A 25,231-nucleotide genomic window follows, 5' to 3' on the forward strand; every position below is an offset into this window, starting at 1 on the left:
GAGCAGGCAGCAGGGCACAGATGGGGAGGACCAGGTCCTGGGGCAGGGGAGACTAAAGGAAAAAGGGGGACGAGAGAGATGGAGGGGGAGGAAATGGAGGCTCAAGACTCTTCCAGTGCCCCCTGCCCAGTCCAGGCTTCCACGTCCACTGGCCATGCCAGCAAACGTCCTTCCTCCCGGCGCGCAGCTGGCCGGCGCGGGGCCGGTTCCCGGCTCCCGGTCACTGCACTGCCTGAGCGGGCACAGCGGCTGCTCTGGGTGGCTCCAGGCTGGCTTCTCGGCTCTTCTTCCTGGGAGGCTTTTTAATGGGGATTTTCTTGGCCGCTTGCTCGCTGGGGAGAGCCTGGTCCTGGCTGCTGCCGGTGCTTGGCTTCTCCACCCGCTTGGGCTCCCCGGCTGCCGGCTCGGCCGCCCCAGGGATCAGTTTTTGCAGGTGGGGAGAGGTAGGCAGCAAGGGCTTGCTGGTCTTCTGGCCGCCGGCGGCCGCCGAGCGCTTGGCTTTCTGCGGAGGGGTGGGCTTCTCCCGCTGGGCACCCACCCCGTTCGCCCGGGTGCCTCCGTCCCCCTTGTTGAGGCTCTGAGTCTTTTCCTTCAGCTGGGCGGCCAGCTCGGAGGCCAGGTGGGGATGGAGGGGCTCGGAGCGGGGTTTGCTGGCGCCGGGGCTGCGAGGAGCATCCCTGTTGTCCCCGACCCGCCGCTCCGGCTGGAAGGCGCCCATCTTTCGGAAGGCGTTCTGCACTGCCCCGTTGATGCTCTCTGTCGGCTCCGAGCCAGCTTTGCTCCTCTGCTTGGGCTTGGAGGGTGACTGGGGCTCACCGGCGAGGCTGGCTTTGCCCTCAGGGACGCCGGGCTCCTTCGGTTGCTTCTGCGCTTTCTCCTTGCCCCGCGCGCTGCTCTTCTCCTCTGCTCTGCCCTGCACGCCGGCTGACGTCTCGCTCGGGCTCCTCTTCCTCTTGGCCAAGCCTGGCCTTGCTCGGGGCTGCCAGACCGGGCGGCCACTCGGTCTGGGGACCGGCTGGGCGCTGGCAGAGAGTTGGACTGGCTGGAGTTGTACCTGCTGTGGATCCAGGAGACTTTGGGCTTCGTGGCCGGGTCTGGGGGACGCGGCTTGGTCCTTTCCGGGGATGGCGGCTTCCCAGGGCTGCGGGGCTCTGCGGTGGCATCCTCCTCCTCCTTGGACTGCTTGGAGAGTCGGGCAACCCGGGCATAGAGCGCGGCGCCGGCCGAGCCCGAGCCACAGGAGGAACGCTCGCTGTCTGAGGACTTGAGCAGGGGCGTTTCGCTGCTGTCGGCTGGGAAGGCTCTGACAGAGCCTGTCTCCTTCAGGAAGGTGTATTCGCCTGCTTCCTCCCCGCCGGCTGGGGCCACCAGCTTGTCCCCGGGGCTGGCGGGTGTCCCCCTGTCCCTGCTGTCGCTCACACTCTCTGTGGGAAGATAGCATGGGGGTGTCAGGCGGGGATGTGCCCGGGAAGGGGAAAGACCGAGATGCTCGCACAGCACGGTGGGACAGTATCCCACCTGGTTCCCCGCCGCACCCCGGTGCGTCCCCAGGTCCCCTCGTTCCCTCCTCCCAGTCAGGGACCCCAGCACAAGAGGGCTCTTAAAGCAATCCCAGAGCAGCAAACACCGGAGGAGGGAGCTCTGAAACTGCGTGGGAGGCAACATTGGCACCCGCATCCCTTCCCGGGGCATGAGGAGCCAGGGTGACGTGGTCCCCACTGCGCAAGGGTGAAGCCTCTCCACCGAACAGGAGGTGGCCCCTGGTGATGGCTCCAAAGTCCCCTGGGGAAGTGCCCCGTCCCCCTGCTCACCTTCATGGGGGACGCAGTACACCGGCCCCTCATCCGTGGTGTCGAAGGAGGAGAAGGAGCCGCGGGACGACCAGGATGGGGACGGCTGCTCCACCACGGAGGGCGGCTCGATGAAGCTGCAGTTCAGGGTGTTCTCCAGGTCATGATGGGCCACTGCGAGGGCAAGGAACTGCTGTCAGTGCCTGTCCTGCCGGACCCCCTCAGCCCCCATGCCAGCCAGGAGGGTGGGATGCTGCACAGCTCCCCCCTGCCCAACTTGCCGGTGGGTGTTGAGGACAGGGAGAGCATCCCAGGCATGGGGACAGCTCTCACCACGCATCCCCACCAGGTCCCCCAGCCAAGTGCCCACAGAAGCCATCAACCAGCAATGGTGGTGACCAGCATCCCCCATGCTTGGGGTTGAGTGGCTGTGGACAGCAGAGCCTGTGCAAGCCTTGCACCTCCCATCTATCCCCCCTCTCCACGGCAGGTCTCCAGCTGCCCAAAGTGAGGATGCACGTGGCGGAGGGATGAGCCACCCAAACCCCTGGCTCCCACGAGGACCTGGTGAGCGTCCCGGTGGTCACCCATAAGCTGCGCAACCCAGCACAGCCACCCTGCAAAGAAAGTCCCGGCGCTGTGACCATCCCCTTCCTGGGGAAAGAAATGAGCTGCCGGCTTTAATTGCACTAATTTCCACTTCAGCATCTCCGTTTGCATTTTCCTTTTCCTTCTGCTTCTGCAAAAGGAGGTAGAAGGATGGTAAAAGGATGCCTGCGGCAGGGGGACGTGCATCACCGTTTTTTCCTGATTCTGCCACTTTTCAATCCCTTTGCCAGCTTCTCCCATCCCGAAGCTGAGGAGGAGCATCCTCCCTCGCCCCGGCGCTGCCCCCTCTGCTGCGGGGGCCGCCCGCAGCAGAAGCCGAGTGGAAGAGAAAAACCACCAGAGAGGAAAAACTTGGTGTTAAAAATATTTTCGGTTTCAACGGTTTAAAAAAAAAAAAAAAAAAGCTGAGCAGTGACAGTTGTCTGCGCCGGGAGGGGCTGGTTTTTCTGTTTAATCATTTTTAAGGCTTTTATGTTGGATAAGTTCATGTCCCAACCCACCCTGCGGGGCTTCCCCAGGTGCCTGCAGCTTCAGCATCGTCCTCGGGGTACCCGCAGGACCACGGCAGCACCCAGCTGGGTGGAAGGGACTGACCCTCCCAGAGAGCTGGGCAGCACCAGATGCTCTTGTCCCCATCCCCTGCCCGCTGGCTTTTGTCCCCTGGGACAGTGGCAAGCTGCCTCCAAGGCCAGACAGAGCCCTGCTTTGCAGGCTCCCCCTGCGCAGCAGCTGTACGTCGATATTTCCAGGTATTTGTAACCTCTGCCCGCACATCCCAGCCATCTAAGTCGTGCTGCAATTTCCTGCTCAGACTGTTTGATTCTTGCACCACGTCCTTGTTTTACAATAAAATAACTCTTAAGTGTTATTGGGATGCCCACCGGAACGTTTATTCTTTATTAGGGAATCTGGCTTCAGAGCTGCAGAGCCATTAAAATGACAGCAGTGATGCACGCTCGCCCCTGCATAGTTTGGCTTCTTGGAGAAAGGAAAAAAAAAAAAGCAGAGATATTTAAAGAGCAAACGGCCTGGAGAGGGGGAAGCGGCAGTTTCAACATGGCTTTCCTTGTAATAAAAACCAAAAAGGGAAAATTAAAAGCAGCCGGCTGGAAGCGGATGAAGGGAGATGCTTCCTGAGAGGAGGCGTGACGAGCGGCTGGGACTCATGGCCACGAGGCGTCTCTGGGACTCGAATGAGACCCAGGATACAGCCAAAGGATGAAAAGAGGATGTGCAGCACACCCGGAGCCCGGCTCGGGGGCTCCTGCGTGGTCCTCTGGGATTTATCTCCCCTGGCCAATATATCACGGGCTGATGGGGCTGGGAGAAATGTGAATGCTTCCCACAGGTCCCCTCCTGCCGCTGCTCCCTGAAATCTCCCAGGGCCACAGCATCAGGGTGCCAACCCCAGCCCTGCTTGCACAGTGGCTGATCGCTCTCAAGACTGGGACAAAGCGTCAAGGAGCTGCAGAAGGGCCGTGGGAGGGTGGTCCCGGAGCCCTCCTGGCCGTCCTCTCCTGCTCATCCCAAGCTCCCCACGGTCGGCATCACCCTCAGGGCTGGCTGAGCTTCACTGCTTGGAGAGATGTGGCGGTGGGGTGCAGGAGCGGGCACTGCGCGGTGCAGAGCTTGGGTTAGCCCTGGCATCCACGGGGCGACACGCAACCGAGACCCACGCTGGTACCGCTGACATCCCAAGAGGCAAACCCCGTGAAACTCGCACACACAGGGATGCCCAAACCCTGGCACCGTGGCCGCTGGTGTCAGCCCAGGACGCGGCCGCGCGGGCTGCCAGCTCGGGTGCAATCCCCAGGGAGATGCTGTGGCTCTGAAGCTGGTGCCAAGGCTGGGGAGTAGCTTTCAAGGGGGGCACCTGAGACTCCAGGCACCCGATGAGCTTTGGTGGGGCTTCAAGACCTGCTGTCCCACCTGGGAAGGTTCTACTACGCATGGGCTTGTGCTTGCTGGTGGTGACCACGATCATGTTTGAGCCCAGAGGGAAAAACCCACCCAGTGCCAGCAAACACACGGCCGCAGCGGCGGCTCTGCAAGGATGCGAGCAGATCCAGAGCAACCATCTACCAGGCATCCTTGGCTTCACCCAGCACCGGTTTCACCGCGACATCCCCACAGGGTCCTGAGCACCTCCAGCGCCGACCTGGCACTTGGGATGGGGCATTTCGGCATCCCCTGGACCCTCCTGCTGGGGCAGGACCAACGCGGGGAACGGGTGGCCTCTGCCACCGGGTAGCGGGCACTGTGGCTTCCAGGTGGAGCCACGCGCTGACGTGGCACCGCAGTCACCGGGCATCGCAGGGATGCAGCCACCGCAGGCACCCCAGCAGGTCTCCCTCACCCGGGGGGTCCCCAGACCCAGTGGGGGCTGGAGGCATTGCCGGACCATGCACCAGAGGGACTGGGAGCTGCCGAAACCCACACCGGCTCCACCACGCAGGATAACACAATGAACACAAAAGGCAAGCCCTGACCAAAGCCTTTCCCTCCAGGGAAATAACAACCCCCAACCCCACAACCAGGCTCCAGGAATAGCCCCAGCCCTGCTGGGATCCAAGACCATCCCGAGCATCCCTCCGGCACCGGCACCGCATCCTCAGCCTTTCCCGGGGCTGCTGCCGCCCTGTTTACACAGAGCAGCTGGGTGGGCGCCAGCTGCCTCAGGGCCGGCGGGGGGAAGGCGCAGGCAGCCCCCGTGAGCCCCCCCTGCCCTCGCCGCACACAGGCACCCTCTGTCCTCCCCGAGCCCTGCCCGGCCCCTTCCACAAACACGGCCTCTGTTATCCTCTGTTATCCTTGCAGCAGGAATGTTTCTCCGGCCCTGGCGCACCCTGCTCTAGGGCAGGGCTTTGCCGTGCCCCACGCGGCAAGGAATCGTCCCCCCTGCTTTGATGCTGGAGCTCGGGCATGGCATGCCGGGACGGGGGCCGCCTCCATGTCCCACCCGGGATGGGGGATTTGGCCTCACGCCGAGCCGCTGTGTGCCGGGATGCGGCTGCTTGGGGCATCCCACCAGCATTGCACGCCCAGGGAGGTGCTGGGCTCAGGAAGGGGGGCATGGGACTGAGCCCCATGCCAGCGCGGGGTGGGGAGCGCTGCCTTCACCCCCGGGTTTATTCAACGGGGTCCTCTCCGAGGCAGCACATCCCCAGCTCCTCACGCTGGGATGAGTGCAGGGAGTGTTCGGAGCATGCAGGGGACAGTGTCCCCCAGCTGCCTGGATGCAGGGGGTCCCCAACAGCCCTGACAGCTCCAGGTCAGGGGCTTTACCAGGTGCGAGCAGCGCCCTGCAAGCCCAGTTTGTGCCCGGGCAGCACAGGGAGCTCACCCAAAGTCTCTGCCCCTCCATCCTCAACTCTGCTGCGCACAGCAGCGGGGCGGGCTCAGGCCCCAGCTTGGACGCTCTGGCTCCATGCAGAGCTGGGGCAGGGTTAGGTCAGGACCAAAAGGGCAAACCAGGCATTTCGCTGCTGCGACAGGGACCGTTCCTCTACCTGGGGAACCTAAAAACCTCTCAGAACAGCTCAGCAGAGCTCCAGGCACCAGGTACCCACCCTCACAGAGCAAAATGATGCGCTTTGAGATCCGGAAGCTGCAGATTGAGAAAGGGCTGAGCCCCTGCGAGCCAGGCAGCTCGCACCGAGCATTGACGGTCCTGGGGACCTGTGTGTCCCTGTCACTGCTCTGCCGTGCTTGCCGCCCTGGGTTTGGGGCTGGAAAGGATGCTGTGAGTCACGTGCGCTGCCCTGCCAGGAGTAAAGCCCCCGGGGTTTGGCTCTCTGCTCCCTCCCCAAACCCCAGCATCTTACCCATGACCTTGGGTAACTTCTGGCGGCGCAGGGGGATGCGTGGGAGCTTCATGCTGATCCGACTGAACCGCCCGCACAAGCGTCTCGGTGGCTTCTTGGCTGCTGCCGGGTCCTGGCTGGAGCTGCAAGAGAAGGCGATGGCCCCATCAGAGAGGCATCGGCACCCGCCTCGCGGTGGGGACAGCCTTCATGGGGCCATAGAGAGAGTCAGGAGCTCAGAGATGCTGCAAACGCAAAGGGGTTTCGGGAAAGATAACGGGGCGGATCAAAGCAGGGGGGTGCCCAGGGCACAGGGGGTCGAGGACCCACCGGGGCTGCTGCCAGCCCTGGGCACCAGCTCGCACTGCGCTGGGATGCAGAGCGGTGCCAGGGGATGGTGGCAAGGCCAGATCTGCCATGGCCGTTGGCAGCCTGGCCCCAAAACACCCGCAAAGCCCGGCCAAGACCCTGAATCTTTAAAAAAAATAAAAATCATCCCAACCCAAAAACAAACACGTGGCTTCTCTTTATTTGCTCTCTGGTTTTAAAGCCTCCCGGGGCCGAGGTTTCAAGCAATTATCTGCAGCCACAGGAACGAGCGGCTTCGCGTGTCGATGCAAGGCAACCTGCAACATGCCCACCGCTGCCGCGGTCCCTCGGGATGCTCCGGCAAGGGACCGCCGCTGGGACGGCACAGCAGGTGACCCAGCTGTTTGGCGACATTGCAGAGGTCCGGGCACCTCGGGAGAGAGGAAACTATTTTGAGCCATTTCCCCTCTCCCTGTGCCCCACGCGGGGCTGCGTTTGTGCTTTTATCTGCGGGATAATTACACGCAGCCCCCAGGCTCTCCAAGCCAGATGTGCTGGGCTGGGAATGAGCTGGCAGGGCTGCAAGGGGAGGCTTCTGGAAAATTCCTGTGCAGTGGCCGGTGGCACAAGGGGAGGCTTTCCTCCGCAGCCGGAGGAGCTCCCACGGCCTGCTTATCCCTTGCTGAGCAGCACAAGCCTTCCCGCCCCAGGCAATGGGGCTGTCCCCATCCCTGTCCTGTGGCGGGATGTCACCCGGTGCTGCCGAAATGCTGCCAGCATCCTGACCTTGCTGCAGGAACTCACCCTCCCTGCCCCGAACGTCCCCGTGCGGGACAGCCAGCAGTGCTGCAGCCCGTCACCCCCCCAGGTCTCACCCCATGGCTCAGGGATTTGTTCTGGGGGTCTCAGTCACGTCTCGATGCCCTCGCTGTATTTTAGGGTTCCCTTTGCAGATCAGTTCCAGCCCCGGGAGACTGGAGGGGACCTGGTGGGTCTCCATGAAGTGATGGCCCATGAGAGGGAAAAAAAGTCACGGAGAGGGGGAAGGGGGTCCCCAGGCAGGGCTCACCCCGAGCCCCTCCATCAGCCCTCCAGCTGGGTACTACCCTGAGGATGCAGCAGGACCTGCTCAGACCCTGGGGACCCACAGGGCACACAGTGCCGGGCAGACAGTGCTGCTCTGCCTCAGTTTCCCTGAAGCACCGCTGTCTCAGTGCAGTCCCTGCATCCTCCCACCAGTCCCAGCCCTGCACTGGTCACCGACGTCCCCAGCTGACCCCAGACCTGCAGGTCCCTGCTCTGCTCGGGCTTTGCGGCAGGGCCAGACGAGAGCCCGCCCGGCCCCGGCACTCACCCGCGGGCTTCGTCCTTCTTGCGGCAGACGCAGCAGCAGCAGAGCAGGGAGAGCAGGAGGATGAGCAGCAGCGCCAGGAGGGCTCCTGCCCCAATCACCCCCATCCGCTGGTTGGCCTCTGCAAGACAAAACCGGCCGGTCAGCCCCGGTGATGGCCCCACGGCAGAGCCCAGCACCCCGACCCGTGCCCGCCGGCACTCACCCATGTGGCAGGCACCCGTCAGCGGGTCGCAGGCGCCGTCATGGCAGCTGCAGGCTTCGGCGCAGTTGGCTCCATAGCGGCCGGGCAGGCAAGTCAGGTTACAGCTGGAGGGAAGGGGCCGAGTGAGAGCCCCCGCCACCCTGGCTGCTGCCTCCTCCCAAACCCTCCGTGCTCCGGGGAAAAGCAGGGGCCACTTCTCCAGGCTGCTCTGACACAGCCCCCCCCCCACACCCTGGGGGACCCCCTAATCCCCAGGGAGCAGGAGCCCATCGCCCACCCAGCGGCTTCGCCCATCACTCGGGAGATTTGGCCCAGCTGGAGCTCAGACGCCCTCGCTGCTCCCCACACGGGGCTTTGCAATTAGGCGCAGCAATTACAAAAGGTCGTTAACCCAGCGGTTGCATCTAAAGCCACCCCAGCGTCATACGCAGGGTTTCCAGCTCAGCTGGGCAGTGATGTGGCCGCGGCACCCCTGGGCCCTGCCATGCTGAGCCGGGCAGAGCCACGGCAGCACGAGCTGGGAAAGTGCTCAGATTGATTTTATTTTTATTTTTTTGGCCTCCAGGGAGAAAAAACAACTGAACGGCCCTGAGGCATTCGCTCTGTCAGGGTGGACCCTCCCGGTTCGGCTAAGCTCGGCATCAAATCCCCACCACTGGCAAAATGACCTCCCTGGCAGCGTCACCAAGGTGATGGGGACACGCATGGAATGGGCATTGACCTGCGAGCATCAAGGGTGTGAGCACAGAAAATACGCGCCAGGCACACGCCAAAGCAACCAGGGCTCTCAGTGTCGGTGAGACCAACCTGACCTTCCACCCCAGCGGTGGACAGGCACTGCGGTGCAGTGAGAGCAGGACCCGGATGGATTTGGGCGATGCCGGCGGCGCTGCTGAGCACCGAACCCTTCACCAGCTGCTCACCGGCAGCAGCATCCCGGTTGGAGCGGCTGCAGCCGTAAGGAGCCAGCGGGCTCCAGCCCAAACCCACTCCCCTGGGAACGCAGCTGCCCCCAGCCCTCGGCGCCGTGCCCGGAGCCGGCTCAGCCCATTTCATGCTCTGCCGACTTGCAAAGCGCCGCCCCGGCTGAGCCTCGTGCCCGCCAGGAGCCGCGTGCCCGCCGGGACGGGCGCTGAGCCCCTGCGGCCGCTCCGAGCAGCTGCGCTGGGGCAGCAAACGCGGCGGGACGGGAGCTGGGATATTTCCCTGGCAACCCAAACCTCCTCACCCCGCTATTTAGACCCACATTTCTGCCCCAGGCTGAGATTTGGGGAGAGCAGAGGGGGGCTGTTTTTTTCCACGGGGGTCCTGACACCTCTGGGAACGATGATGAGGAGATAAACCTCTTTGTGCACGCCACAAATATTTTAGCAGCCTTTCCTTTAGCATCCTCCCGACGTAGAGCTGAGAGGACATCCCTGCACGCTGAGGAGATCGCTTCTGCCTCCCTTCCAGAAATCATCCCCTTTTTAGCAAAATTATATGCCGCTGACAAAAACACGAGTTTGCACATAGTCACAGGGATCTGCCTGAGCACCAAGAAAGTCCCTGAGCCCGCCCGGCGTGCACCCGTATGGCACAGCTCAGCCCGGGGTTACAGCTCCGGGATGCTGCTGGGGCCGGGGCTGCATCCCGAGCATCCCCAGTCCCCACATTCCCGGTGCTGCGCTGGGGTCTCAGAACAGTTTAATTCACGCGCTGCCCTCCGGCACTGTGCCGAAAGCACCACCGCACACCCCCGGTGAGCACTGCCTTTGCTACTGAAGGTGGCAACGATGCCCAGGCCGGGCATCCTGAGCTGGTGGCGGTGCCCAGCCGGCTCTTCGGCAGCACGAATGGTTTGCGAAGCCCCAAAGCAAGCCTCCCGAAATGCAAACGCTCCCTGTTTACATGCCCTGAACGAAACGCTGGCACGGGCAGGACGCCAGCTCCGAATCCCTGTCACTGCCATCACCCTTGCAGTTAATTGCTGGGAAAATCTGAGCAACACCCAGTAGGACCTGGGGGAGCTGTCTACATGCCCCGGCCGGGCGGGAAACGCTTTCCTCGCCTTTTCAAACAGCATTTCAGTCCCACACTGGAAAAAACCACCAGGGGATGCAAGCAGGACATTGATGTCCCTTGTGCCCCTTCCTTGGGCACGGGGAAAGGGGGAGGACTGGGGGGGCTTTTCCTAGGGGTGAGGAAGACCCTGGCCAGAGCTGCAGCTTGCAGCAGGAGCACCCTGCAGATGCCATGCCCATGAGGCTGTTTGCTATTCTGGGATGTGGTTTTCTCTCTCTTTTCAGCTAGAAATTCCACCCTGGACTTAAAAAAACCCCAAACCAACCACTGTTTTGTCAACGGCGTTTGTTTTTGCCAAACAGGCATTTCCTAAAGCAAAATCCCTCTCTCACAGCGTTACCTTGCTGCTAACAGCTCTGTGAGCACGTCCTTTCCCCTCCGCTCCAAAAATCATCCAAATTGTTGCCCGCGAGTGCTTCCACCGCAGGAAACCTCTCAGCTGGGAACCGCGTAGGACCCAAGGGGGCAGGAGGTGCCTGAGCAGCACCCGTGCCCCGGGGTGCACCCCGAAGCGTGCCCACCGTGGCTCACTTACTAGGTGCCGTGGGAGCCAGGGCGGCAGAGGCACTGGCCAGTCTCGAAGTGACACTGGCCGTTGACGCAGTCGCTGCAGACGAAGGCGCAGTTCTCCCCGTACGTCCCGTTCCGGCACTTGGTTTCACACCTGGGGAGGAATGAGGGCAGGCGGCTGGAGCACCCACGGCTCCTGGGGACCTCCGGCATCCCCCCGGCCCTCCTGCCTGGAGGCAGGGAGATGGGGCTGTGTGTTGTCAGCCCTGTTTGGATGCTGCAAAGCTCTGGAACCAATCGTGGGCGTAAGAGCCTGCGGGAAAGCATCCCAGCCTGAGAGCTGAGCCTCACCGCGAGCACCCAACGTTACCTGGGGGCATGGGGCAGGGGTCTCGCAGTCTCCCTCCGGTCCCACGGCTGTGCCAGCAGGCTCAGCCCATCCCTGCCCTCCGCTCCTGGCTGCAGAAACCCACAGCCACCCCTAGTCCCCAGGCAGGGAGCAGCAGGGAGGCCGGGCATCGCTCTGCCGGGGCCCAACTCTGCACCCAGCCACACTCACCGGTCTCCGATCCAGCCCGGGTTGCAATGGGAGCACTTGCCGTTGATGTGGTTGCAGGTGTGGCCGTCCTTGCAGGGGGGACAGAGCTTCTCGCAGCCCTCTCCGTAGAAGCCGGGTGAGCAGGGCTGGTCGCACTTGGTGCCGTTCCAGCCCGCCTCGCAGGTCAGGCAGCGCCCGTCCGCCACGGTGCACGGCTGCAGGCTCTTGCACTGCCCGCAACTGCAACGGCCGAGGAGGAGCCCGTCACCCGGCGCAGCGTCCCCGAAACCTCCTGCCGCCACCTCCCACCGAGCCCACGGTGCCGGATCAGGCCCAACGGGGTCCGGTCACTCACCGCCTCCTGCAGCCTTGGCCGTAGAAGCCAGCCGGGCACGGCTCGCGGCAATACTTTCCCCGGTAGCCCGGCTCACACGTGCAGGTCCCATCCACCTGGTTGCACTTGCCCTTGTAGCACTGGCAGTAACGGTCACAGCGGGGCCCGAATGTCCGCTCCCGGCACTGGCAGCGCCCCGTGAACTGCTCGCAGGGCGAGTTGTTGCAGGAGCACTGGTTGTTGCAACCGCGGCCCCACCAGCCGGGCTGGCACAGGCAGTTGCCCGTCTGCTGGTCGCACTGGGAGTTGTGGCTGCAATAGCAGGAGCTGGAGCATTGGGGTCCCCACCAGTTGGGCTCGCAGGTGCATTTGCCCGTCTTCTGGTCACACTTGCCGTGCTTGCAGAGGCAGATGTTCTCACATTTGGGACCCCAGCGGTTGGGGTTGCAGGTGCACTGGCCCGTCACATCCTCGCATTGCCCGTTGGGGTGGCAGCTGCACATCTCCTTGCAGTCGGGACCCCAGAACTGCCGGGGACACTCTGCGGGCAGAGCCATCAGCCGCGGCACTGCCCACGGGACAACCCCACCACCGGGCACCAGTGGAGACCCCAGTCCCAACAGGACCTCTCGATCACAGTCCCCCCGCCTCCTCCCGGTGCCTCCCAGATCTCAGCGAAGACCCCTCCAAAGGGACGATGCCCTGGGGACAAAGCCAGGAGGACAGACGAGGGCAGAGCAAGAGCATCTGCACCCCCTTCCCTGATGCTCTGCTCTGGAAAGTCACCCTGGGATGAGCCAGCACCCTGGGGCCACCCCAGTGAACCCTGCCGAGGACACACGGGCGCCTGCTGGTACTCACTGGTGTCGCAGTTGGCGCCGAAGTAGCCGTGGCGGCAGCGGCACTCGCCGGGCCTGACACACACCTCGTTCTCCTTGCAGGTGAAGTTCCCCTCGCACACGGCTGGATGGACGGACAGACGGCAGGCATGAGCGCGAGTGCCGCCGGGCTCGTCCCTGCTCCCCCAAACCTCCCCCAGCCCTGCAGAGCAGGGGAAGGGGTGCGCGGTGGCACTCTGGCTGCTACTGAGCTGTGGCACTGTGACCATCCTGGCAAGCAGCTGGGCAGGCTGGATGGGACCCTCGCCAGAAAAATGCCACCAGCCTCCTGCCACCCTGTTCAGCTCCATCCCTGCCACCAGCGTCCTGCCTCCCAGCTCAGCTCCATCCTGGCCACCAGCCTCCTGCCACCCAGCTCAACAGCATCACTGCCACCAGCCTCCTGCCACCCAGCTCAACAGCATCACTGCCACCAGCCTCCTGCCACCCAGCTCAGCCCCGTCCCTGCTGCCGGCTGCACCCGTGGCAGCGTCCCTCGCTCAGCTCCGTATCGCCGGCAGAGGCAGCTCCGGGCAGGGGCTGCCTGCAGGCGCTGGGGGCGAACTGGGACATGGGGTGGGGGGTTGCAGGCAGCCACGAGCGCGGTCCCCCTGTCCCACTCCCTGCACTCCTTATGGATCGCAGCGGTGTCATTGCCACCCCCGCCACCGACTCTCCTGCGCGGGCCGCCAGCCCCCAAAGGCCAGCAGCCCCTCTCCTGCCGAGGGGACCTTGCGCTGGGGCCAATGCCCAGAGCAGGGCAGGACAGGCAGCACCACAGTGCAGGCAGGCGCAGGCAGATCCCGCATGGCCCTGGACAAGCCTCCTTAGCCACCGGGAGAGGGAGAGCAGACCACCCATCCCATCCACCTTACCTGGGAGTTCTTAGACCTACGGTGATGGATACTATAGAAACCCCTAAAATAGACAGATTACACAGGTTAGGAGCAGTGAGTCTAACGGTTAGAGCAGATTGGGGGGGGCGAGGAGATGGGGACAGCTCGCTGGTGGGACCGTCCTCCCCCCGCTGTCCCGGCAGACCCTGTCCTTCTCCCTTCCTGCCGGCACGCCGAAGGGACGGCATCCTGTTCCCGGCGCACGGGCACCCAATGCAGGCAGCGAGCGGTTACGAGGGCTCATGCACGGTGGGTTAGTTGGTTACGTGATCTTCGCCGACGGCTGCAAACTGCTGACACCCCGGGCCGGTGCGCAGAGCTCCTCCGGCTCTCCTGGGGCAAGGTGAGCCCCGTGGCCAGCCAAGACTGCGGGGAGTAGCACAGGAACCCCAAAACAGCCACCTGCATCGGGGCGGCAGTGCAGGGGATGAGAGCTCCCGGGGATTCATGCTGAGCATGCATGCTGGGCTCATCGTGGCCCCTGGTGAGAGCTGTAACGCCTGGCGTGGCCCCAGCTGGGGCTGCCCTGCCTGCAGGCTCGGTGGCCCCTGCCTGACAGCCTGCCTGCCACGGCAGCCTCTCCCCCGCGGGGCCACGATGGACACGTGCCTGGTCCTGGCGGCTTCTCCTCCACTGGCAGCTCTGGCTTGGCTCCCCACGCTGCTGCAGCACCCGTGGGAAATCTCTGGGTCCCATCCCTGCAGCTGCACCTTCCCTGTCCCCACGCTTCACCCTGGGGGACACCTCGCTGCCCCTTGGGTCCCAGAGCAGCACCTCCAAATCCTTAGACCCAAAGCTGGCTGGTGTGGAGAGAAACCCCCCAGCCTGGAAGCGGGGGTGATGCTCCCGCGGAGGAGCCCACCGGGGGCTGGGGCACCCCAGGGCATCACTGTGGGGGCAGGGAGTACCCCAGGGCTGGGCTCTGTGACCAGCACCCCAACACTGGGGCTGAGCACCCGTTCCATCCACACGCTGCTGGCTTCGAGCACTGGAGGGAGGCAGGACAGCCTCCAGCATCCCCGGGGAGCCTGGCTGCAGGCAGAGGTCCCCGGGACAGGGGGTCCCTGCCGCAGGGCACATCAGGGTGGCCCCTGACAGCGGTGGTGAGGCCAGGAGGGCTCAGCAAAGGATGGGCAGATAAGCAGTGTCCAACGAAGCAAAACGCTGGTGCTTACCTATTAAACACTCGCTTCCTTGTTGCCTCCATCCCGGGCAGCACACAAGCACCGAGGAGCTGCAGGGGGAAAAAAAAGCACCACAAACGGTTACGACCCTCAGAAAGTCCTGGTCCTTCCCAAAAACCCACAGGCAGCACGGATGCCTTGATGGAGAGAGGTCCTGCTGCCGTTCAGCTGAACCCTGGCCGGGGGCTGCTGCATCCCCGTGGAGCAAGGAGAGCTGCTGGCTCTTCCTCTACCACGCAAGGAGCACAGATCTGCTGGGGGGCTCCCATGGGCACCGACTTAAGATGCTCCACCAGCCAGCCAAGGCAACGCCAGGAGCGAGGACAGGACCAGTTCCTCCCATTAATCAGGAGCGATGAAACAACGAAAGTTGTGTTTGGAACAGTTATTGCCAAAAAAAATCCCAAAGATCCCCAAAAGCTGGGAAAAAAGGGAAGGTTCTAAATGTCCCAGGGGAAAACCAACTGCTGTGCCCCTGAGGGTCCGTCCAAGCAGCCTGCTCCCGGGCTGGGATGGCACGGTGCCTGCAGCCAGACACCCGCCTTGTCTCCCCTTGGTGCTGGACCTCCCCGCTCAGGAGGGTGCTGCGGTGAGCGGGGGCCGGCAGCGCCTGTACCACGAGCGTCCCCACGCTGCTCTTCTCTGCCTGCATTCACCCTGCTGCCTGCATGCACCCCACTGCTCTTCACTGCCTGCCTGTACCCTGCTGCCTGCCTGCACCCCCCTGCCCTCCTCTGTCTGTATATACCCTGCTGCCTCCATGCTCCCTGCTGCCCTCCTCTGCCTGCATGCACCCTGCTGCCTGCACGCACCCGCTGTGCCAGGTGCCAGCAGGAGCCGGGAGCAGACCAGGAAGGAGCCCTGCAGCGCCGGCAGCACCTGCAAGTCACCCATGGGCGCATGGGCGGCAAGTCCCCCCTCGGCTCAGCCCTGCCCTGCCAGCACTGGGCACTGCAGCTCAAGGGCCCTGCATTTCCACTCGGCGCTGCCTGGCTGCCGCAGAAAGACTGAACGCGACCTAAAACCCAGGTTCGCTGCTCGGTGGCCTGGGGACGGCACCCCAAAGGCAGGCTGGAGCCACCCTGCCGGAATGGCTGGAGCACAGCCAGCTCCTGGGGGACGTCCCCGACGTATGAGCCGAGCGATGCCAACTGCAGGCAGCTGGGATGTGTCCCTGAGCCCTTGGGTGTCCTGGAGTGCCACCACCTCCAGGGAGCACCCCATGCACAGGATCATCATCAGCCAAAGCGGTTTTGGCACAAGCTTGGCCCCGGCCAACACCAGGGTGGGGTCTCAGACCCCCTCGGAGGCTCAGCCAGAGATGCTCAGCTCCCTGCTGGGATGGGACACGTGGGGACTAAGCAGGGACACCTCACCCGCACTTGTTCAATGACCCCCCACAAGCGAATGGCTGGGGGCTCACAACGCTGCGGCCCAGGCGCAGGGAACGCGCTCCCCGTGTCGTGACACCGCAGGAACCCCCCGGGCAGGGGAACCCTGCTCATCCCCGGCGCGACCCGCTCGTCCCTGGGGTGACCCGCACCGCCTGGTCCCTGCTGGCGACGGGAGCGATGCTGGAGGGTTACAAATGGTCTGAGCGGACGCTGCAGTCAAGGAAAACTTCACCGGGGCTGGTCCGGCAGTGCAGCTTGGAATGCGTTTTGCTTTTTCTTTTTTTTTTTTTTTTCCTTTTTCCTCTTTATGTGTAACAAATGCAGAAGAGGAGGAGGAGACAGCGAGGAAGTATTCGCTCGAAACCCAGCGCAGTCACAGGACCGCGTCTGGCTGCCAGACCGCCTTGTCCTGGGGCCGGGGAGGGAGCTGCCAGCAGCCCCCCAGCCAGACGCGGGTACTGGAGAGGCTGGACGCAGCTTGCACTGCTGGCCCCTCGGTGGGTAGCACCCGCACGGCCGAGGCGGGAGCATCGCGTCCCCCTTTTCGCAGCGGACGAGGAAAAATTGGAAAGGAGGCAGAGAAGAACCACAAAAATGATTCAAGGCCTGGAAAAAATGCCTTGCAGCCGGAGCCCAAAATAGCTCCATCTATTCAGCCTGTCGAAGCAGTCGCAAGACGCTGCGATGGCAGCCAGTGTGTACCCCCCGTGCGGGGACCCCCGGGCTCAAGTGGGGGGCTCTGCGCCGGCCAAGCGTGCAAGGGGATGCACGGTGTTGATGGCAAAGGGGGGTCAACCACCAAACCACCTCCCTGAGGACCGGGTGGGCTGGAGACAAGGTTCTTCTCTGCAAGAGGCTTCAAGGCTGCCCTCCCCGAAAAGCCTCGCCAGCTGTGCCGGGATGCTCAGGCGCAGGCGGGGAAGGGTCTGCGGTGCCCTGACCCTGCCACGGCGCGGCCAAAGCACTCGCTGTCCCACCTGGGGTTGCTTTCACCGCTCCACCCTTTAGAAATTCAGTGTTTGGCGGTTTTGAGATGAAACCATCGCAGGTTTGCAAAGGGAAAGCCCTCCGCCTGGGAAACTTCCTCCCTCGAACAGCTCAGCCTGACCACCAACACGGGCGTCATGGGTGATGCACCAAAAAGCATCACCCGTGATGAAAGCCCCGAGCTGATGGCGGGGAGCTGGGAGCCGCTGAAACACGGTGGCAGGAGGGAAAAACCCTTCCCCTGCCGCAAGCCGGAGGAGGCGAGCGGCACAGCGACCACCACCAGCCGGGACCCCAGCCCACCCACCGCCTCGCCGGACGCAGGATTCGTGCTTATCTTTTCACTGACAGCTAATCTCTCCTCCACCGTGCCCGCCGATGGCGTCCCGCACCCCTCCGCTCAGCCCCCGCCTCGTTTATCAGTGGCTTTGACAGCAAATAAACTTGCTCCCGTTGCAAGGAGAGGCAGCTGGGATGCGGCACTGGGTAACTGGTGCTCCTGGTGCGGCACACAGACTGGTCCCCGAGCACAGCCAGCCCCAGGTAGGGTTGGTGCTGGCTGCAGAGGTGACCAGCACCCATCGGGGCACGGGTCTAAAACACGTCTCGTGGTCTCAGCTCCTCCAAAGAGGGCTTGCTCCATGTGCCCTGTGACCACTGGAACTGGGATAACTGGGAGATCTGTTTAAAAGCTCACTTCCGACCCACACGGACACGCCACTGCAGATATGCACAGTGCAAAGGCATTTTCTATTTCTTTTTCTTTTCTTCCAAGCACTACAAATGCTGGGAAAAAGAAAGAAAAGCTGCCTCCGAGATGTGGCCGGGGCTTGGGAGCTTTGCTGATGTGGAGGAAAAGGAGCGGGCATGTGGGCAGAGCTGGAGCCGTGACCTGCAGGGATGAGCACTCGACACCAGCGTTGCCCTCAGCACGTGGCCGCATCCTGCGGCCGAGCATCAGCGGGACCTCCGCAAATGCTCCAGGGGTTTCTACAGAGGCAGAATATTTTTCTTGCGGAATAATGTCCCACATGACTCCCTGAAGCACATCCCCTTTACCTATGGCTATGGAGAGGGCTCCTGAGGCAGGAGGGACAGCTCCTCATCCAGTCCAATGCAGCCCCCCCTAAACAATGAGGAGCGGGCTCACACCCCCGAAAGCAGGAGAGAGACCCTGGGGCTCGGGTGGGAGCTGCTGCCCGTGGTCCCACGCGAGACCTCCCCGCTCCCAGCCCACTGGACGGAGCTGCGGAGGAGCCTTGCGGGTGCGCAGCGTGTCCCCAAAGCCCAGAGCATTGCCATCACCTTCCCCACCCCAGTGCTCCCCACCCTGCTGCTCCTCCCGAGCACCACCCCGGTGCTGAGCTCCTTCTTTCTCCGTGTCACCCATCACTCGGTGCCACCCAGCTCCCCTCGTGTGGCACACAGGGCTCTTGGGACCACCGGGTCCCAGCCAGCGGCATCCCCCCGCAGCCGATGCCAGCAGCAGCTCCCCGACCCGAACCCAGCCTTGAGGTGCAGGCAAAGACAGAGATCCTCTGGTGCAGGCAGGAGTAGGATCGCGTACGTAAACAGAAAGCCTTCAGGCAGAGAAAGAAAAGAAAAACAAGTTAAAAACCAAAGATTACCAAAAGAAAGCGTTAGTGAGAGCAGGACAGGGACAAAGCAATGCCCACGCTTGCAGGGCTCTCATCAGCCTGCATCCCAAACAGCAGCTTCGGAGAGGGTCACGCCAGCTTGTAACGGATTATACAAGAGCTTCAAATTTAGGAGCAAGTTGCATTTAGTACACAAAACCTTAACACCTAATAGCCCCCAAATATGCCCTTTTCTTCTAACCTAAATAGTTCCTTGAATTGCTAGTCGCTAGCCGGGTCTCAGGAGGTCGCAGGAGGGGCTGAAGCAGAATCCTCCTCTCGAGCCCTCTGAAACCCGCAGCCGGCATCTCCGAGGGATGCCTGGATGCGCTTGGCAGAGCCACATGGCCAAGAGTCCAACGAGCAGCTTTACCAAGCTCGGGCAGGGGACACGGGGACCTCATCCCCAAGCCACCTCCAGCCTGGCTGCCGCCAGCCCCAGGCACAGGGCAGGACCCGCAGCTCCTGCCCCGCGTTTTTGGGGCCACCAAGGTGGGTTTGGAGAGTGACACGTGGGGTGTCCTCCATGCTGAGGGGAGCAGCACAGTGAAGATGGGGATGGGTGCCAGGCGTGTGGGTGGGGAGGGAAGAAGGGTTTGCAGAAGGGTGAGGGGTGGAAAATGATGCAAACATCATCTCAGCTTCCCAGGGACCGTCCCCTCCCCACCTTGTCTGGCTCCTAGGCTGCCTTCAGGCCCCGTTCGCCACGGGAGGATGGACACCACCACCTGCCCATCCCGTGCACCCTGTCCTGCTCTACCAGCGAGTGCCTCTTGTGCACCCCACAGCACCCATGGGTGGCACAGGGAGCGAGTCGGAGCCCTGCGGTGCTGGGTGCAGCATCTCCCCCATCTCCATCCAGCGGGGATGGGGAGGGTCCCTGTGCAAGGGTGAGCACCCTGGCGATGGGGTGCCAGGTATTGGTGCAGCACGTGGGGCAGGATGCAGGGAACATGGGGGGCTCAGGTCCCCTCTGCCACCCTGCGACATGGTGGCACTTTTGCTGGGAACCAGCTCGGCAGATCACGGGCAGCCAAGGAGGGACCGCTCCCCGCATCCTCCCCTGCCGAGGAACAGCACGGGGCCGGGAGCTGCGGCCGCTCTGGCTCATGAAATGCCTCCTTAGGAAACTCAGCCTGTAATTTGAGGAGGGGGCACCAGCGCCCTGCGGCCCTGCTGAATGGAGCCATTATGCGGCCCCTCTCGCTCGCAGCACATGTTTTCCTTGTGGACTCGTCTGACCTCACGGGTGAGATGTAAAGGTGCATTTATGGCCTGGGCCCCCCATCAAGGGCAGGGGATCCTGCTCTCCCAGCCCAGAGGGAGCGGCTGTGGGCACTCTCCCCCCTTTGCTGGGGCCAGCCTGGCCGAGGAGCCTGGCCAGCACCAAGCCCCAGTGCTGCGAGAGGCTTGGCCCCAGGTGATGCTCTGCAAAGCGACCCGTGGTACGTGGAGAGCACTGGGAGCAGGGACAAGGCAGTGCCAGCTCCCGGGGCCCTGCCCCCGGCCAGGCAGGCAGGATGTGACCCCCGGGGACAGCCAGGCAGTGCCAGCACCCACTTTCTGAAGCCAGACCCGAGGGTCCTGGAGCTGCCAACTCCGCCATCCCAAGCAGCCCGGGGCAGCTCCACCAGGATACCCAGAGCATCCTGCATCCTACCAGCCCAGGCTCGGCAGTGGCACTGGCCCCCCACAGTGCAACCCGATCCCCGGAGGCACTCGGGACCGGCTCCCCACAACAGAACCGGCCCCGGGGATGCAGCATTGGCCCCCCACAGCACGACTCGATCCCCAGAGGCACCCAAGACCAGCTACCCCACAGCAGAACCGGCCCCGCGGGGTGCAGGACCGGCCCCGAAGGCATCCAGGACCGGCTCCCCGCAACACGCCCGGCCCTCGCGGAGTGCAGGACCGGCCCCGGGGCACTCAGGACCGGCTCCCCGCAGCAGGACTGACCCAAGGGGGGGCAGGACCGGCCCCGGCGTGCCCAGGACCGGCTCCCCGCAGCACGCCCGGGGATCAGGACCGGCCCCCCCGCTCCGGCCCCGCTCGGGCCGAGCTCCTCGCCCCTTCCCCGGTGCCCGGCTCCCCCCCCGCCTCAGCCCCACACAAGTCGGACTTTGTCTTGGAAGGCGCCCAGCGCCGCGGCTGGCCCGGGGGAGGGGAGCGGCGAGTCGTCGTCCGTTCCCCCCCCCCCCCTTCCACCCCCCCGGCCCCGCCGCACCCCACCGCGCCCCGGTCCCCGAACCGCGGGTCGGGGGGTCCCGTCCCGCCCCGCCACACCTGCCCGCCCCGCCGCTCCTACCCGCCGGCCCTGCAGACGTTCCTGCCGCGGGGGCTCAGCTCCTGCGCGGCTCCGCGGCTCAGCAGCACCAGCAGCAACGGCAGCAGCACCGCGGCTCCGGCTCGGGCGCGGCGGGGCGGTCGCAACCCACGGGCCGCCATGACCGTCGGAGCGGCGGGGCCCGGCTTGACCCGGCCCATCCCATACGGGGCCGGTCGCTCTCCCCCCCCCCCCCACCCTCCCCCCCCTCCCCGCCGCCGCCGCCGCCGCCGTCGTCTTCCCGGCTCCGCCGTGCCCGGTACCCGCCCTGCCCTGGCTGCTGCTCGGCGGTCGGAAGCCGCAGTGCGAGCGCTTCGCCGCCGCCGCCGCCGCCGCCGCCTCCCCCGCGCCCCTCTCGGCAGCGGCGGGAGAGGCCCCGCCGCCAGCCAGGAAATTCCGCATTGGTTCCCCTGACGGCGGGCCAGGCTCCGGGGGCCGCCGGCCGCCGCCTCCCCCGCCGCGGGGCAGCGCCGCCCCGACGGCCCCGACGGTCCCGGGGGTCTCTACCGGGTAGGCAGCCCCGCGGAACCGGCGGAGGGTTGGTTTCCCAAAGCGGGGGCGGTGGGGGGGGGGGGAAGGCTGAGAAGTCCTGGCTTCCAGTTCAGCCCGGGGCTCCAGTAGCTCCCAGGTGCCCGGGAGTCCTGGGAGTCCAAGGGCTCCGGGGTTTGGATGGTCCCGGGGTCCGGCAGCAGCGGGGTTCGGCTGTCGTGGTGGTTTGGACAGCTCCAGGTCCCCGGGAGTTGCGCCGGGGTCTGGCTGTCCCGGGGATCCAGCAGCTCCAGGGGCCCGACAGCCCTGGGTGTCCGAGAGCCCCGGGGTCTGGCTCTCCCAGGGGTCCAGCAGCCTCAGGTGCCCAACAGCCCCACGGTCCGTCTGTCCTGGGGATCTGTGCAACAGGACTGGGATGTGGCTGTCCGAGGGGTCCGGCAGCCCCACTACCCAGCTGACCCGGGGATCCAGCAACTCCAGGTGCCCGACAGCCCTGGGTGCCCGGCAGCCCCAGGACCTGCCTGTCCTGGAGGTCTGATAGCCGCAGGTGTGTGACAGCCCCAGGATCCAGTGGTCCTGGTGGTCTGGCAACTCCAGGTCTCTGGGAGTCAGGCAGCCCAGGGGTCCGGCTGACTCGGGGATCCAGCAGCTCCAGGTGCCTGACAGCCCCAAGGTCTGGCTGTCCTGGGGGTCCGGCAGCCCCAGGTGCGTGACAGTCCCGGGGTCCAGCTATCCTGGTGGTCTGGCATCTCCACGTGTCTGGCAGTCCCGGCTGTCCAGCAGCCCCTGGACCAGCCTGTTGGGAGCCACGCAGGGACCCGTGGGAGCCAAGTGGTGCCTGCAGTAGCGGAGCCAAGGGAGCACAACCCTGAACAGGGACAGAAGGGCTTCAGAGCAGCCACTGGTTAACCCACCATAAGGACACAGCTGGGAATTGGTGGGACACACTGGACACTCACAGCGGTTCCATGCCTCTAGCCCAGTGGGGCAGCCCGGACAATAAGCTTCCTCAGCCTGACAGTACAGCAATACTGAATGGGCCAGGGCTTCCTTGGCCACCACCCTGTGCCAGCTGGCTTTTCAGCTTAATGGTCACTGCAAGAGATGGCTCAAGCTTGTCTGAGCTCCAGGGACATCCAATAGCTGTATGGTGAAAGGTGCCAGGGCTGCAGAGGGGAAAAAGGGGGGGCTACCCTTTTTCCTCATGGATGGAGGACACCCTGACTATCTCCCATGTGGTAGCACAAATGCAGCTAGATAGCTGCATCAATCTCCTGCTGAGTGCTGGCTGCATCCAAGGAGCATCATATGGACAGCGTGCATCTCCCGTGGAGCTGGGTCTGAGGGCCACACACCTCCAGGGGTTTCCTGTGGATGTGGACCCTCCATCACAGTAGGCTTGAGTTGGGCAGCATCCTTCTGGAGAGGATTAGGGAGTCCTGGGTGGTGTCCTGAGCACCTTCCTGGCCCTGGGATCCCTTCACCAAGCAAAGAGTAAATGAGTTTGGTGGGTTCTCGCCACCAACATCCTTCGGTGTTTGCAATACATGGGGCTAATGTGCAGGGAAGGTTTCTCTCCTGCTCAGGCAAGAGATTCCCAATGGGGAAGCCCCTGGTGGTCTTACTGGTCGGAATTACTCTTTTTTGCAGTTACATCCCCATAAATGTGACTGCAAGAGTCTTGCCGACCTCCCAATGCCCAGCCATGGGCAGTGGCTTGTGCAAAGTGCACAGGCAGTTTCAAATCTACGGGACTGCACCTTGCAAGTGTGCATTCTTTGCACTGGCTTTCAGATACCGCCCCGGAAGCCACCGACAACCTGCAATTTTGACAGTCCGGGTTTGTAACATCCTGGTCCAGCGCCTTGTCTGGTAGGGGGCAGCGAGCCCAGGTGCCCTGTGGCCTTTGCATGTGTGGTGCCACAGCGGGGAGCAGCCAGGGCCCTCTGCGGTATGAAGCTGGGAAGGCAAAGCTGAGCGCGTTCCTCCTTCCCACTGAGTGACGGCATCGGGCCACCGGCGGGAACTCGGATGGCAGTGACCATGCCTGAGATTGCCTTTTCCTCATTCCCTGTGCCATGAGTGTATTGGCAGGTTGTGGCTGACATCCCACTGGCAGCATCCTTGGTGCAGAGGAAAGGTCCGGTGGTTTACCCAGTATAACCCACCGATTTTCCTTTTCAGACCTGAGCTTTCAAATGGGCTTGTGACCATTGGGTAGCCCCTGCCTTTTTCCCCTCTGCAGCCCTGGCACCTTTCATGTGCCCCCGGTCCCCTTCTGCATGTTTGGCAGCAGCACGGGGAAGCAGCATCCCTTGCCCGGCTTCCCCTGCCTCCACATCCCTGTCCCCCGCTTTGCCCCATCCTGCTTCCAGGGCCTCTCTGGAGGGTGCCTCCATGGCTGGGGCAGGAATGCGAAGACCGTGGTGGCCTGGCTGCGCCGAGGCGCGAGGAGCTCCCTTGGGATGACTCTCAGCCCCGGGCTGAGCTCAGCATCCCTTCTGTCTGGGAAAGCAGGCTGGGGAGGTGGTTAACTCCAAAGTTAGGCAGGAAGCCAGGCTTGGTGGTCATATCCCCACGCCTCCCCTGGCAGCCGTGCCCACCTGGAGCTGCGGCCTCGCTCCAGCTGTTTCTATAACCAGGATTCCCTTCCTATCCTGCTCTCTCCATCACCTCCCCGCTGTGCCGAGCACTCCTGGTGCTCCTCTGCCCGGCTCCCGATGAGCCAGGGCAGGTTCGCACCACCCCCCCTTTCCCATGCTGTTGCTTTGTGCAAGGATGCGTTTGCTTTTGGCTGTTTTCTTGGCTTCCGTAAACCTCTCCTCTCCTCTCCTCTCCAGGCAGGCAGGCAGGCAAGCAGGCAGGCAGGGTATCCCATGCTGCTCTGTTTTTACCAGGTCTAACCCATGCCAGGGCAGGGGTTGGGCCGTAGCTGCGGAGATAAGCTGGTCCCTCGGAAGATGCTGCCAGAGGCTGGAGAAGCTGCTGAGGATGCTGAGGGGAGGAGGTGGAGGGAGGATTTACGGTGCTCAGAGTGGGTGCCATGGTCTGGGCTGGCTGGTGCTGCCAGGGCTGGGGGATTGCACGGCCCACGGTATCAGCCACCCACCCTGCCTCTCCCTCTGGTCCCAGCGAGGCTGTTCCCCGTGCCTTTGTGCAGAGCAGGCTGTGCCAGCACCCTGCGAGCATGGCTGGATGCTTTCCGTTACACCACCGTTTGCAGTTCCTTTTTCAGACCTCAGGCTGGAAATGCCCCACCAGGTGCTTGCCTCCTGTTGAACTGTGTTTTGGAAAATATCAGAGAAAAAAAAAAAAAACAGCACTATAGTATTTCCGAACACAAAACTAAGGAAAAATACGTTGTTTTGTCAACGGTTCAAAAATCCCTGCAGCTGTTTCAGCGGGCAGGACCGCACGCCGGGGCGGGGGGGGGAATGTCATACGATACGAGGCACTCGTCACCATCCTGCCGGGACGCAGCCAGGCTCTGCTCCTTGGAAGAAGCCCCCGCTCACGTGTGCGCTCGGACTGCTCACGGCATTCGAGCGCAAGGCTGCCCAGATGTGCTGCAAGGGTACGGGCTCTTTCCCCTTGCAACTCCCCCTGCTGCTGTAGCCAGCATCCTTGCAAGCAAGCGTGCTGCAGCACAGGCTACCGGCATACCCGCCACCGTTTCATGCCTTCTCTTCCTTTGGGACAAGCAGAAAGCAGCTTCCAGCAGCAAGAGCTAAAACTGAGCAGGGTGGGGAAAGCCTAAGATATAGGGAGGGTTTGGTTGGGTCAATGCACCCAGAAATAAAAGGAACAGTTGCTGTTTTCTGGCTGAGCACGGGTAAAGGTTGCTGGGAACACGGGGATTTGGCAGGTTGCAAGGGCATCCAGTGCCTCGGGTAGCCAGGAGGCAGCACCCTGCACCCTGACCCCATACAC

General features: G+C 63.5%; 1 protein-coding gene across 1 annotated transcript; it reads right to left on the minus strand.

Moving 5' to 3' along the window:
- Positions 1–208: 208 nt before the first annotated feature.
- SCARF2 (scavenger receptor class F member 2) lies at positions 209–22,271 on the minus strand. Its single transcript, XM_050906866.1, is given in 14 exon segments — positions 209–966; positions 969–1,424; positions 1,812–1,964; positions 6,224–6,345; positions 7,866–7,983; positions 8,068–8,171; positions 10,667–10,795; positions 11,201–11,419; positions 11,535–12,054; positions 12,375–12,476; positions 14,463–14,521; positions 20,795–20,991; positions 21,041–21,902; positions 22,261–22,271. Coding segments are annotated over 14 exon segments (3,798 nt in total). The 3' UTR covers positions 209–220.
- Positions 22,272–25,231: the final 2,960 nt, after the last annotated feature.

This window comes from Gymnogyps californianus, chromosome 16 (genome assembly GCF_018139145.2).
Source record: "Gymnogyps californianus isolate 813 chromosome 16, ASM1813914v2, whole genome shotgun sequence".
Lineage (NCBI taxonomy): Eukaryota > Metazoa > Chordata > Aves > Accipitriformes > Cathartidae > Gymnogyps > Gymnogyps californianus.